The sequence below is a fragment of the Aedes albopictus genome, chromosome 2 (assembly GCF_035046485.1).
Source record: "Aedes albopictus strain Foshan chromosome 2, AalbF5, whole genome shotgun sequence".
Taxonomy (NCBI): domain Eukaryota; kingdom Metazoa; phylum Arthropoda; class Insecta; order Diptera; family Culicidae; genus Aedes; species Aedes albopictus.
Window position 1 is genome coordinate 114,804,881 of NC_085137.1, and position 15,768 is coordinate 114,820,648.

The 15,768-nt window shown below is 38.1% G+C and overlaps 1 protein-coding gene across 1 annotated transcript; it reads right to left on the reverse strand.

Moving 5' to 3' along the window:
• Window positions 1-333: 333 nt before the first annotated feature.
• Window positions 334-2,212, reverse strand: LOC109419909 (cytochrome P450 4d1-like). The gene is made up of 4 exons (XM_062855036.1): window positions 1,890-2,212; window positions 1,441-1,824; window positions 741-1,373; window positions 334-682 (listed from the first exon to the last, which is right to left on the reverse strand). Exons 1-4 carry the CDS (start codon window positions 2,050-2,052, stop codon window positions 342-344), a joined length of 1,521 nt encoding a protein of 506 aa, XP_062711020.1. The 5' UTR covers window positions 2,053-2,212; the 3' UTR covers window positions 334-341.
• Window positions 2,213-15,768: the final 13,556 nt, after the last annotated feature.

The following is a 15,768-nucleotide window of genomic DNA, read 5'->3' on the forward strand; positions in this document are numbered from 1 at the left end:
TATTAATCAGCGGAAGACTTTGGAACTGGGAAGGCAGTCAGCCGCCGGTGATGAGAACCTGGTAAGGTCGGAGTCGTCGTAGGGCCAAATGCCTTCTATTACAGGATGGGAGGCCGTTGGAATCTGCGAAGCAGTTTTGTTTAGCGCTGCGTTAGTTGACGTCGGGAAGCATAAAAATGCGACTCTGCTAATTAATAAGGATTACACTAATTAGAGCGAACAGCGTTGTCAACGGGATGGAGGAGGCTGGAGTAAATTACGTTGAACTTGTCAAGCGAAAAGTGGGTTACAAGGGTATTTCCCGGATTGGAATTATTCGTCGAAAAGCGTCAGTTCATTACTCAAACTCTCTCTACCAGCTTTATTGGAATTCCATTGTCAGGACGAATTACCAGATCTGTTTTGAATCTTAACTTATCCATGGAATCTCCTGGGAGAACTTTGAAGCTGGCAATCAGTTTGATGATCGTGACCTTCAGCTCCATCATGGCGTATCGCTGACCAATGCAGTTCCTAGATCCAGCACTGAATGGAATGAAATCGTAAGGTCCTCGCTTGCTTTCGTTCGTTTTGGAAAATCGTTCAGGTATAAACTCATCGGGGTTTTCCCATATTTTCGGATTCCTGTGAATGTTGTAGATCTTTATGGAAATCTGTGTTCCTGCTGGTATGGTAACTCCATCTGAAAGATTTCCAAAATTATGTTCAAAACATCATTGATTTCAATTAATGATACTCACTCATTTCCATATCTTCCACCAGGGTTCTTCCAATGATTGGAACTGGGGGAATCAACCGCAGTGATTCCTTCACAACCATATCTAGGTACTCTAGTTCCTGAATCTGTAAGTTGGTTAAGTCGGCATTAGCTTTGTCCTTTCCCAAAACTCGATCAATCTCCTCGTACAGCTTTTGCTGAACGTCCTGGTATTTGGCCAAGTGCCACAGAGTAAAAGAAATGCCCGAGGTTGTTGTGTCATGACCTTCAAACATAAAAGTATCTACTTCCTCTCGAATGTCCTCGCGGCTCAGGGGTTTTCCATTGACCGTAACGTTCAGCAGAAGATCTAGGAAAGTCATCTTTCTCTTGGAATATAGATCCTCTTCCTGAAGATCAAACTTCACATTTAGTGAGGCCTTCTCCTTTTCCAGCATTGCTCTTCGTGCATCTATGACTGAGTTGGTGAAGTTATGCAGCTTCAGGATGACCTGCTTTTGTTCCTTAGCGAATGGATATAGGAAAAACAGTGACGGGAAAGTTCGTAAAATGCTGAAAACTCTGCGTAAGATGAACGTGCTCATCTGTTTCACGGCCACTGCGTATTCATTGTTCGGATCGTCCTGAGCGTTGATTTGGACTCCCATTGAGGTTTCTGAAAATGTTAAGAAATGTGTAATGATCTAGGGCTATTTTCTCCGCATATATAATTGATATTTTACCGCAGATACTATCTAACGCATACAAAGTCACATAGTCGTAGATGTCGAACTCCTCCTTTCCAGCCTTTGCCCTCAGCTTGGACACCAGAATATCAGCTTCTTTGTTGAAAACTTCCAGAAACCCTTCCAACATCTTAAAATGAAACGTTGGAGTGATAATCTTCCTCCGCTGAAACCACTTCTCACCGGTAGAGATAAGCAGTCCCGTTCCCAGCCAGGGCTCCAGAAAGTCGTAAGCAAACGATTTCTTGATGGACTTCGCCAACAACACCTTCTCCACATTTTTCGAACTGGACAGATCCATCACCAGCTCGTTGAAGGCAGCAATGATCGCGATGTCCTCTCCATGTTTCTTGTGCAAGTCCGTTATGATGTCCCAAATATCTGTAAGCCATCCGAACACTTCATCATAACTGTTCCTCAAACAACCTAAACCGCCTTTCACTTACCCGGAATACTCTTCCCAATGAACATGGGAAACGTTCCCCACAAATAGTGCGAGTCCGGTCCATCGAAGTGTGAACGAATGTTCAGTAGTTTCTGTCTCTTGCGATGATAGTTGAACAGAGCGTACCCGACGGTGGCGAATATCAGCGTTAGGATGAGCAACATTTTGGTAGCACAACGACGCGACGCGACACGGTTCAAATCCAATTCCAAGTGCGGTCGCTTATCAACTGGGCCGCGGCCGGCGTTTCGCGGAGAGTAAGCTGTCCACTAGCAGCAGGTCACCTAGCTCGCGAGGCGCGCAATCAGTCGCATTGATAACGTCTGGGTATTATATGGCACTGGGGTTTCAAGATTTCAAGATAAAAAATCAAGCTGAAGCTAGTGGTATGGGATATTTTGGGTGGAAGATGTTTATTTATTTTTTTTTTTCTGAGAGAGCCAGTGCGGTCAGTTAACGTTTTGTTGGATTGGGTTATCAATGAGCTGTTGAATCACCTAAAAGATAAGACAACAACTAACCCTCTCCAGTGTTAAATTTCGTTCTTTGAGCTTTAAACTTGAGATCATCTTGCTACGATTGCTTCAATGAACTACTTTTTGTGATGTATCATCGTGACTATGCATTTTTTTTTTTAATCTGCCTGTATTTATGTTTCTTCAGTAATGGCCTGCGCATTTGTTTCTCTGTTCATGACTAATCGGCTTTTAGTTGTTGGTATATTAACAGTAAATCCGTTATTTAATTAAATGTTTCCCAGCATTTATCGGTCATTCGTTTATTCGCCTTCGGTTGTCCCCCCTTTTCCGTTACACTCAACGCTGCTGTATGATAGAATTGTTACCTAGGGTAGTGGACCTATTTTGGTCTGGGAAGGTATTTTGGCCTACCTTGAGAATTGATTTAATTACATTTATCATGTAATCCCTACAAAATCTTGACACATGTTTGTTGGAAGTTCCAATAATAACACTAGTTTACAAAATAAAACGAAATTCGTGAACTTCTGTCAACGACCAAAATTTTTGAAGCATAATTTAGCGCTGATTTCGAAACCAGGCTTTAAAAAAATTTAAGTAGAACAGTTTTTGAGTTTTAGCTGAATATCGGGTTTTACAACTTTTTAAAATATGGAATTTCATAAAATTCAAATATCTTGCGTTTTGTTCATCCAATTTTGAATCTTTTTCCATAAATTAAAAGCTGAATATAATACCATTCGATCATCTGAATGCAGGTTTTCGCCAGATTGATGAAAATCAAGATATTGGCGAGTTTTGGGGACGATCTTCTTAAATTTTAGCAAAATTTCTAAAAATTTATGAAGAAATGTATTTTTTTTTTTCAATAAGAAAAGAACAATTTAAAAATTCTTTTTCAACGTTTGTTTGACATATCATATGTGGGTGAGTAACAGTAAAAAATTCAGCTCAATCGGAGCATTGATTACAGAGAATGAGATGTGTGAAGTGAGCGATCGATGTACGATGCGTATTACCAGAGTGTTACGTCTGTTTGTCTGTGCTTGTATGGAAAGTCGAAAAAAAAATCCGCTCTACTGTATTTTTTTTCCTTCACGTTTTCGAACTCAGGGCATGATTCTACACCAAAAATGATGTAAACTAGTGTAATTTGTCAAGATTTTGTGGAGATTATATGATAAATGTAATAGAATTCTCAAGGTGTGCCAAAATACCTGCCTCGGGCCAAAATACGTCCACTACCCTATTTAGTATTTGGCAACTTCACAGCAGTTCTTCAATGTTGGATAATAATGTTGGCCCTACTAGATGCTAAGTTCCACCCTAAGGTGTCGACCAGAGTGAACGCGCCTCGAATTTCCCATACGATTTGACAGCTTCTTATTATTGATTGTTATTCCTTTGCGTGCTTCGTGTGACACGTCAACACTCGTCAGTACCTAAACGCACAAACTCTTGGTTCAATGATCCCATCCACACTCTTTTTTCAGTACAATGCCAAGAATTGGGCTAACGTTCAGAAGTACAAACACTTGAAGTGATTACATTTGTTGCACAAGGGTAGTCTCATACACCAAAACCTCTTTTTATGCATGTTTTTATCATGTTTTTTATGCACCTTTTTTATGCAAAAAAAAAGAGGGAAAGCTATTTGAACCAATATTGTGCATAGAATATTTAATACCACAGCGTAACATTTTTGTTTGTCTCAAGAGCAAACTTATGCGTCTTTGATAGATTTTGGGCCGCTGAATCCGAATTCGGGCTAAGATTTGCTCCAGCTCGTCACAATTTTCAGATATACCTCAATGTAATGGGTAAAATATGCGATTAAGGTGAAACATCAAGAAATCCCATTGCAATTTTTCATACAAACTTTAGAGGCACAAATCTGACGAACAAAGCATCGAACCAAGCCGCACTTGTTTTTCCTGGCTTTGCTCACTTCCAAAAAGAGGCAGCTTTTACAAATCGAGAGCATTTGTTTACAAATTTTCAAGATTGGTGCTCTTGAAAACGTGAGTAGGGGACCAAGTCGGCCATTGTGGCAGCCATCTTTGTATTCTCTGAAGTTTCTCCTTAAGCATTATGTTAGTAAGTAAACTTGCATGCAACTTTTGGAGGGTGACTTGTATGGGAAATGTCGTACCTAATATAAATCGCTTAAAACTATCAAATCTATTTGGTAATACGAAATATTTGGCATAAGTCGTTAGTTTAGATGTTAATTGATCAATTTACCCTTTGATTGCTAAGTAAAATATTTCCATGTCGGAAATATTCCTCCAGCAATTCATCCGGGAATATACCTATAGGAATTTCATCGACGATTCCTCCAGATTTTGGTTTGGTGATTATTTCCTGAATTTTTTTTCGGAGATTCCATTGAATATTTCTCTAAGCATTTGTTTGAGGATTTCTCCAGGAATTCCTTTGAAGGTTCCTCGAAATACTTCTTTGATGATTCCTTCAGAAGTAGGGTGGGGCTTATTTTAAAAATCACTCCGGTAAATGATTTCCCAAGTGGATAGTGATATACTTGTCAAAATAAGTGAGCTGTATAAAAATGAGCGATTTCGGTTGATATTTAAGAGTGGCGCAAAGGGTTTAAGTGGAATTTTTGCTAGAGCAAACATTCAAAAAACACTTAAAATTTAATTTTTCAAACATATTCTTCCTGGACTAAATTAGTGATTGCGCTCAAAATTGCGATATCTCTACTTGTTTCTAAGATATTTGATACAAAAAAAAAAATCATATTTCGGTATTTTTTTGGGTTGGATACAAAAATATGTCATTTTTTTCTTCTCAGCGCAAATTTTGCTCAATTGGGTTCTAGAATCACCGATTTAGACTAGAAAAAATATGTTTGAAAATTAAATTCAAAATGTTTTTCGAAGGTTTGCTCTAGCAAAAAAATTCACTTAAACCCTTTGCGCCACCCATAAATATTAATAGACATCGCTCATTTTTGTACACTTATTTCGACTAGTAGATCACTTTCTAGTTGGGAAATCATACCCCATAGAGATTTTTTAAAATTAGTCCCACCCTACGCCAGAGGCCATCCCTGAGGAAAATAATTGAGGATTCCCTGAGTGACTTTCTTGAGAAATTTTGGAAATTTCTTAAGAAATCCCAGATAAAATTCCTCAAGTATTCGCTGCGAAACTTTTTTGAGTAATCCCTGAAGGAATTCCTTGAGGATGATCTAATGTACTTTCTTGAAGGATCCCTGAGGGAATTTCTTAAGTAACCCACACGGAAGGATTCTTTGAGAAAAGTTTTTATGGATCCCTGCCGAAGTTTTATATATTTTATAATTTCTCGAGTGATCCTTGAGGGAATTTCTTGGGGATTATGTGTGGGATTGTTTTGGATCATCCTTGAGGATTCCCTGATGGAATTTCTTAAGGTTTCTCTGGGGATTTTTTTGGAGGCATGTTCGGATTATCGGGAATTCCCGGAGGAATATCTGTACGCATTTTCGGAAGAATTTCTGGATGAATTCCCGTAAGAATTTCTGGAAAAACTCCCGGGGGAATTTCTAGAGGATTTCTGGAGGAATTTCTGGACAAATTCCTGGAAGAATTTCTGAACAAATTTCTGGAACAGTTTCTAGAGGAATTTTTGGATGAATTCCTCGAGAACTTTCTTGAGGAATTCACGGCAGAATTTGTGAAGAAGTTCCCGGAGAAACTTTAGGTGAATTACAAGAGGAGGTCCCAGAGAAACTTCTGGATGTATTCCCAGGAAAATCTATTGATGAAGTTCTTTAAGAATTATCGAACGAATTTCTGGAAAAAAATCCTGAGGAAATTCTGGAGAATTCTTAGAAGAATTTCTGGAGAAACTCCCAGAAGAAATTCTAGAAGAATTTCCGGAGGAATTTCGGCAGAATTCCCGGAAAAATTTCTAAAGAAGTTCCTGAGGGCATTCTTTGATAAATTTCCGAAAAAAGAGAAATTTCAAAAAAAATGGAATGATTTTTAGAGGAATTTACTGAGGAATTTCTGGAAGATTTCCCGGAGGAATATTCGGATGAATTTCCGGAGGAGTCTCTGGGGGACCTCGCTGAGGAGTTTCTTGAGAAATTCCCGGAATTATTGCTTAATGAACTTCCGAAGGAATTTCTGGATAAGTGTGATAGGAACACCGTAAAAAAATCTGTTGGAATTCGCATATGTTTTTCTGTACGTATTCCTAGCGGAATTTCTAGAGAATTCCCCTATGTTATTTCTTTGAGATTTCCCGGAGTAATTTCCAGAGATGTTTATTGAGTAGCTCTCCAAGCAATTTCCGGATAAATTGCCAGTGGAATTTTACGAGAAATCCCCCGAAGAATTTCTGAAAGAATCCCTGGGGAAATTTCCGGAAGGATTTTCGGTGGAATTTGCGGAAGAATTTCAAGAGTAGTTTCTGGTGGACCTCGCGGCGGAGTTTCTTCAGGAATTGACGGAGGACCTTCTGGAGAAATTCCCGGAATAATGTCTGGTTTCCCGACGAAATGTCTAGAAAAAATTCCAGAGGACTTTCCCAGAGAAAATCTGTAAGAATTTCTGAAATATTGTGTGAATGACACGAAGTAATTCCTGGGGAATATCCTGAAAAATTTCTGGAGGAATTCCTGGAGAAATTTCTAAAAGAACTCACGGAGAAGTTTCTGGAGGAATTCCCCAAATTATTTCTGGATTTATTCCAGGAGGAATTTCTGGAAAGTCTGGAAGACCTTTAGGAGACTTTTTCGAAGTATTCCCAGAAGATTTTCTGGAGAAATTTTATGAAGAGTTCCCGGAGAAATTTCCGGAAGAATTGCCGGTGGAATTTGCGGAGGAATTCCAGGGAATGTTTCTGGAGGACCTCGCGGAGGCGGTTCTTCAGGAATTGCCGGAAGACCTTCTTGAGAAATTTCCGGAATAATGTCTGGTTTTCCGACGAAATTTCTAGAAAAATTTCCAGAGGACTTTCGGGAGGTATTCTTGGAGGAATTTCTGGAAAAAACTTCCTGATACATTTCTGAAAAAAAGTCCTTGCAGAATTTATGGAGGAATTAAAAAAAAAATCTTGGAGAAATTCTCGAAGGAGTTTCTTGAAGAATTTCTGAAAAAAAAAGTGTGAAGGAATTTCTGGAGGAATTCCTGAGAAATTTCTGGAGGAATTCCTAACAGAATTTCTGATGGAACTCACTGAGAAGTTCCTGGAACTCACTGAGGAATTCCCGGAATAATTTTTGGTTTTTGTTCCCAGAGGTATTTTTCAGAGAATTTCCCGAGGAGTTTCTAAAAAACTTTCACGAGGTAGTCCCAGAACATTTTCTGGAGAAATGATGTATTGAATTCCCGGCGAAATTTCTGGATTAATTCCAGTATAAAATTCAGGAATTTTTGGAGGAAATACCGGACGAATTTCTGGAGGAATTCAGTGAAGCATTTTTGGACTTATTCCCGGAAGGATTATTGACGGATGTTCTTGAGGAATTCCTGTATGAATTCTTGAAGGATTTCGTGGATAAGTTTCCGGAGGAGTTCTCGTAGGAATGTGTGTTGCTGGTTCCCTAAGGATTTTTTAAAGTAATTTCAACGGAAATTTAGACCCACAGAAGGAGTTTCTGCTAGAGAGACGTTACAGAAATTTCGATTTGAAGGAATCCGTGTACTAATGAAGGAAAATAATCCTGGATGAATGCTTCGAACTACTTCCAAAAGACTCCTGGAGCAATTCCCGGAGGCACTTTTGATAGAATTTCACAAAAATATGTTACAGTTTTGGTTGCGACTGTGATGGAATGTAACTTGAAAATGGCTTTTTCAGTCTCGACAAAATTCAAATACTGCTATTTAATTTCGTTAAACGTTTCGGTCGCATATTGGACCTTCGTCAGGGTAAATTTTGTAATCTCTCGATGAATAAACAGAAATTTCAGAATGAATTTTATGTAGAGATATCACGCATGATCTACCGACGCAATGGAAAAAAATCGTTGGGTATTCCAGGATTGCGATATGCACCCAACGCTCATCGCGCAATTCCTGCTCACCGATCACGGTACATCACACAGATGGAACAAACGTTTTTGCAAGAAATTAAAAAGTAAATAAACACCAGCTGATTGAATGCTGAAGTAAACTGAATTGACATATCCGCGAGCTGGACAATCACGAGAGAGAAAATGGCTGCGTGCTTTCTTCGTTAAATCCTTGCTTGAAGCTCTTTGGTGCCTACCGAATGGAGTATTAAGGACAGACTTGTTAGAATCCCAAAATGGCCGCCATAATGGCCGACTTTGATACCTACTCACGATTTCGAGGGCATAAATCTCTTCGTAAACAAAACCAGTGCACCTGATCTTCTTATTTTAAGCTTATTACGAGTGAGCAAGAACAGAATAATGAAATGCACTGTTGTGTGAATCTTGCTTCTTGAGATTTGTGCGTTTGAAATTCTGATGCACTGTTGAAGCGGGATTTCAAGACGTTTGTCCTTAAAATTAATCTGGATTTGAAAAAAAATCGGGACCAAATCTCATATTAACCACGTTGGTGCTTATAATCATAAGAGTTTCAAAAATTGTATTATCATTTTTTTTCTTTGAGTTCTAATGACGGTATATGTAGGCTCCTACTGCATACCGTCCTTTCACTCATGCTATTTAACCGGGCATTAATACCAAAAGTTTTCTTTTTAGCATTTGAGTATTTGTATTTGGCCGGTAATGGGTTTGAAAAGTCCCAAAAAAATGACCACGTGGTTTATGGACAGCCCCTAGGGGCGGTGAGATATGTGGGTGGAGCACAGAAGGCCCTAAATTGACAGAAACATGTTTGTTTACGAAAAGTTGATGCGACTTTTTCAATTGTTGGTCTTGAAATGTGATTTCATCTTTCGGAAAGTAAAGCGTGGGTCCCGTGATGAACTAGCCTAGGGCTAAAAATCTCGTTGATACAGGTGAAAGAAATGTAAATAAAAAAGTTTGTACGACGACAAAACCACGTACTTCTAAAAGATGGGTCACCATTCAGATACCGTTGTTGCTACATATTAGCTAGGCGATTTTGATTGTAATCCATCAAAGAAAATTCACCCGGCATGAATGATGACATCCATATTCTCCTGAGGTTATGGCAAAATGTTGAAAAAGATGTCTTGTTTCTTCTTCCCAGGATCAAACGTGTTGGGCTCATCTCGGTCTACGAGAGGAGGCATGACATCATTATTACCATCGTTATCTCCCTCTGAGCGTCCTCGACAACACGCCCACCCCCACCACCGACGAAGGCGATGATGATTCTTCGTCGCATTGTGTCCTATGGAAAATCTTCTTAGACGTTCCGGCTCACATCCCTCCGAACCAGACCGCGCACGGGAGGATGGGAAATGGATGACACTCTGTCAGATGGTGAAAAATTGTGTCTCCCCGAGACGGCGGGTCCTGCTCCGAAAACAAAAAGTAAATCTTAGGCGAAAGGCGGTGATCCTTGCTTTGCCTACCAGAAGAGAAGTCACATCTTCTCCTTCTGGGCCGGCTGGGAGGAAACATTTTATTTTTATTTTCTTTGCTATCTGATTTGCATATTATTATTCGTGGCTTCACACCAGCCATAAAAATCAACGCAAAAGTTTCGCGACATCCCACCGAGCCCGCCGCGTCGTGCATTCTGCTGAACTTGTTCAATATTTTATTTGTTTTGTTACTGGAACTTACGGGGAACATTCACGCTTCAAGTACGAAACAACAAGAATCTGACTTTCTCTTCCCGTCCGCGCCGGGTGACAAACGGATTCGTATCAGGGAAATTGGGGGACCGAGCGTCCAACGACGGTGACGGTGATAAAATTCTGCAAGAATGTCACCACAAGTAAAGTTCTAACTTGCCCGCCCCCCTTCAAAAGAAGGGGGAAATCGAGGAAAACATCATTGTTGGATTGTTGGAAGTGTTCAATCAGAATTTTAATAGAAAATGCACATGTGACTCCCCCATTGAGTACGGTACCTATGGTGGCACATACATTTTCAAAGCAATGATCTCATCCTTGGCAAATCGTGATTGTTTGTGTCCCATTGTTGTGGAGTTTGGCCCGGATGACAAAAGAAGAAACCGGATTGTAAATTCAAGACGTTCAATATTCGACACATGAACTCGGGGCGGACGCAGATGGAGCTTTGAAGCGCATTTCAAGGGGTGGGTCATCAAGCGGAAAATGGCTTTGTTTGTCACATAATGGTGGGGCATAAATATTTATAGTTAGTGTAGACTGTAGGTGGATGCTGTTTGAGAGGTACTGAAGGCTGAAATTCTGCTTTGGAAACATCAAAGTCGAATTATGAGTCAAGCGTTAGGGAAGTGTTTCTTTCTCATTATCGGTGAAATTTGAATGATCTCAATAGATTTCATACTTTGATAATTCGATTTGCGGCTGTTGCTCTTCATCGCCCATATCTTAACCCGCTTCTCACTTTCTTGTCCCAATAATCTATGGCGACCATGTACTTTGCAGCGCTTTTGTTTGGCATTACGAGAAGTCCTAATCACCGTATTCTTCCGCCATTCTCTATCTTTTCGATACTCAGTCCAGCGTGGAGTTCAACGAGCTCAAAGATCATCTGCTACCGACCCATGCCGTGCTCCGCCAATGACCTTCCATAGCGCTCGTCGCTTGGATATTCCAAGTGGCTACAAGTCTTCCTCGAGCATGGTCTACTGGTCTAGGTTTCATGACCGTAGAGGGCCACCGATCAAGAAGGTGTTGTGTACATGATATGTTTGGGTGCGAGAGTACATCTTTCTTGATCCTAGTTTCCACTGGAACCCAAAGTTGGCACCCATCGCTTATCTATTCAGAGCAGTTTTGGACGGAATCTCGATATTGATCCAAAGGAGAAAATTCTACAGGAATTCCTTTCACAAGATCTAGAGTTTCCTTCCACATTTTCGTAAGAGGATCTTCTCCAGAAATACCTCTGAAAAAGCTTCCATATTTTTTTTTAATCCTCCATAGTTTTTTGCAGGAGCTCGTACGAGTTTTCTTTCAGAAAATTATCTATGATTTCCTTCAGAAGTGCATTCAGCGATTCTTTAAGAAAATCAAAGGTCCTGCAAAAATTTCTCCAAACCTCCAAGAAATTCTTGCAAATATCCCTTCAGAAATTCTTCCAGGGATTCTATTAAAAAATTCCCTAGAGTTTCCATAAAAAAAATCTAACAAGATTCCTCATAAATTTTCCCGAAGATTCCAAGACCAAGGATACATTCTATGTTTTTTCCAAAATTAGAAATTAATCCAGGAATTTGGTCCTCAAATCTACCGTAGCTTTTTTTTTTCAGAAATTCGTCTAGGAAATCTTTAGGACATTCTTTCAGGACCTCCGCCCGCCCAGATATCCCCTCATAACTTTTTCTGGAAATGTCAAAATTGTTTCAGGTAGATTTTTATGTATTCCTTCTGTAACTTCACCAGGAATTACTTAACAACTTTTCCTTTAGATTCGTTTAAAAAAATCATCGGAAAGTTGTCCAACAATTCCTGCAGAATTTTCGTACAAGGTTTCCTTTTGAAATTCTTTCAAAGATTCTTTGATAATTATTCCAGTGGCTTTATATAATTGTCTAGATATTCCTACAGAAATTTGTGTATGTATTTCTAGAGGAAGCCACTTGTTTAGAAGAGATTTGTTTAGGAATTGCTCTAGGGATTCAATTAAAAATTCTGGCATAAATGTCTCCAGATTTGTTTGGGGATTCATCCAGAAAATCCTGCAGGATTTTCTCCAGAGATTCTTGCATTATCACTCCAAATATTCCTGAAAAAATTCATTCTTTTCATTCTGGAAATCTTTCAGAATTTCCTTCAAATATTCCAAATATTTCGCTATATTATCCCAGAAATTTATCCAGCATTTCTTGCAGGCATAACGACGTCCGGCCATTTTCCCGAATGGCGTTTGGCTGAATGTTGTTTGGCGTTTGCCGAATGCTATCTGGCCGATTGGGTCGTTTAGCCGAATTATGATCAAAATAATTCAGAGGAAGTTTTTGACATTCTGACTTTTTTCACGAATTTCTACTGAAGATTTCTTCATGGATTCTTTCCGAAATTCCTGTAGGCATTTTTTTCTGATTTTTCATTTGTGATTTTTTATCTACAGAAATTTCTTCAGAATATTAGGTATCTCATTGGAAATTTCAGCTAGAGAATTCTTCAAAAGTTTTTTCACGTTGTTTTACAGAAATTCTTCTAAAAAATCTTCACATATCGTACAGTGCTTCGGAATTCTTCAGTGTTTTTGCTTAAAGTAATTTCGGCCGAAATTCCTACAAGTACTTTTTATAGAAATTGCTCCTGTGGTTCCATCAGAAATGTCTCCTGAGATGTCTTTAGAGATCCCTGCAGATTTTTTTTAGACCTCCAGGTATTTGTCAGAAGTTTTTTCCAGAAAATGCACATACAATACTCAAAAATCCTTCAAGGAATTCTTCAGTAATCCAGTCAAAAACTCCAGGAGATTTCTTTCGCAACTTCTAGAAGAATTTTTCGACAAATTTTTGGAGGGGTTTCAGGACAAAAATTTCGGAAGCAATTTCTGAAGGTATCTCTGGAGCAACTACTGGACGAATGACTATATTGGACGAATTATACCTAGATTAGCATACGAAAACACTAACTAAATAATCAGAAACAAAAAAAATCATTACAGACTTCAGGAGAAAATCTACATGTACTTCCAAGAAAAAAGGCTCGAAAAATCCGTACAGAAATTTTCGTAGAAATACCTCTTGAAAAATGTCTGCAGAAATCGCAGATATAGGTACTGGTGCAGTTCTGGAAGAAATCCTCCAATAAGTTTCTGAGAGATCCTAGGAGGATTTTCTAAAAGAATTCTTGAAAAAACTGCTGGAGATACCTCAGAAGGAATATATATAACCCTGGAAGGGTTTGTACACGAAACAAACAATCAACTGGAGAAATTTATAAGAAAATCCTACAGCACATCTGTGCCTGTAGTTACCCAAAAATATTTAAAGGAACTCTTTCGAGAACTACTGAATGAATACAGGAAGTAATATTTGAAATAATACCTGAAAGAGCTGGAGATCCTTCTGCTGATATTTAAAAAAAATCTTGAGAAATTCCTCGAAAAATGTTAAGGAGCAGATGTAATAGAGTGATTTCTTCAGAAATTGTTGAGCGAATCTATAGAAAACAAATCTGAATGAATTCCTGTAAGAATTTCTGAATGAATACAAAACTATTATTGAAGGAACTATTGGAGAAATCTGGGGGAGCTTTCAGAAAAATCCCTTGTGAGAATTGGATATCTGGAGAATTCCAAAAATTATCTCTGAGAAAATTTCTGGAAAAATCCTGATTTCCCAAAAAAAAGAACCTTGAGGAATATGTAAAATAATCTTCGAATGTGGGTGGTGAAATTTCTCCTCGAGTTGCATCTTTTGAAATAAACGTTTGCAGAAATTCCTGGAAAAACCTCTGGGGAAATTCGTACAAGAATTTCTTGAGAAATTGTAGAAGTATTTTCAAATAAATTCCAAAAAAAAAACTCGTGGAAAAAATTCAGACAATATTTTTTTGGGAATTTCTTCGAAAATGTTTGATGAAATAAATATAGGAATGAACAAGCACAAACTTATGTAGAAACCTTTGACAAAAATTCCTATCGCAGGAGGAAAGCGGAGTTTCTGTAGAAATCCATGAACCAGTTTCCAAATTATTCTTCTCAGAAATTTCTAAATTAGAGGAATCAATAGTATTTTTAAAAGAAATCCATGGACAGGGATTCATTCTGAAGAGAAACAAAGAGGAATCTTTAGAGGAATTCTTGCTAAAAGCATGCTTTAAAATCCTGCTATATTTTTCTTCCTGTACACATTCCGAAAGGAATTTCTAGAAATTATAGGAAAAAAATTCGATAAATTCATGAAAAGAGTTCTAGAAAGAATGTTCCTTCCACAATAGTTACAATAAACAATACTTCATGGAAGGGGTTTCCCGAAATAATTCCTAACTAGACGCCATGGTGAAGTCATTGCTTTGGGAGCGTACCATTGTAGGGGGCGCTGAAATGGGGCCATTTATTTCAAATTTCTCTAGTAGTTTTTTGAAGGTTTTTCCAGGATGTATTGAAACTTTCCGGAATTTTAATAGGAAGAAGATTCTCGCAGGATTTCCTGGAATGATTTCAGTAATAGTACCTCCAGTATCCCCTAAAAATGCATTCCTGATTTTTTTCTAGAGAATCTTTTAAGAATTCCTCCAGGTATTTTCTTTGGTTCGTCTTCAGAATTTTCTTAGGAATTTCTTCAGGAGTTTTTCTAAAAAAAAAACTTGAATTTTTTCTCGGAATTTCTCCAGGAATTCCTTTAAAGATTTTTTCAGAAGATGCGATTCAAATAGGTTTTTGAATCCAGATTTTTTTTCTTTTGATATTCAGATTTTTAAACAGAAAATATTGTTTTAATTTCTCCAAATCTTCCATCGGATATTACTTCAAATATTCAGGAATTCTCTCAGGCATTACTCCAAGGGTTTTATGAAAAAAAAACTTATATTAATACCTTTCAATTCTTCACAGATTTAAAAATAATCGTATTATTCTAAACTTTCTCCAATGATTCTTTGAAGAGTCCCTACAGGATTTATTGTTTTGTTTCTGCAGGATATTCTTCAACAATTTCTACTGAGATTTTTATATGCTGATTTCTTTAAAAAATGGAATTGTTCTAAGAATTCCTCCAGATGCATCTCCAGTAGTTCTTCCGAGGATAACTTCAGAAAATCCTCCAGGGATCCCTCAGAAATGCAATGAGGGGTTTCTTTAAGAATTCTATCAGTACTTTTGCCAGAAATTTGTCTGTATTCTCCAGGAATCCTTCCAGAAAATTTCCAAACAATATTTCTTTGGAATTTCTTGCAGAGTTCCACTGAAAGTTTCACATATTTTTTTCAAGTTGAGGGTATTAAGAGATTTCTTCAGGCATTTTTCAAGGCTCTCATCCAGGAATTCCTCCAGAGATCACTTCAGAAATTACTTGAAGATTTTTATTTCAGGAATCTCTCCAGAAAATTTTCAAGAATTCTCCTTAGAATTTCTAAAATTCCTGGTGGATAGTATGAAGTTATCCGTTAAAAACCGTTGTTTAACGGATTACTTCATACTATCCCCTATGAATTTCTATAGAAATTCCTTCGGAAATTTGTTCAAGAATTCTCCCATTAGTTTTTATGTAAATTCTGGAAAATTAAAAAAAAGCCCTGGAGGCTTATCTAAATCTGTTTTTGTAGGAATCTCAGGAGATAACTCAGGAAATATTTCAGACGGAATCGAAGGAACAATTTTAAAAAAAAATCCTTGTGGAAATTACTGCAGCAATTCCTGAAATTTTG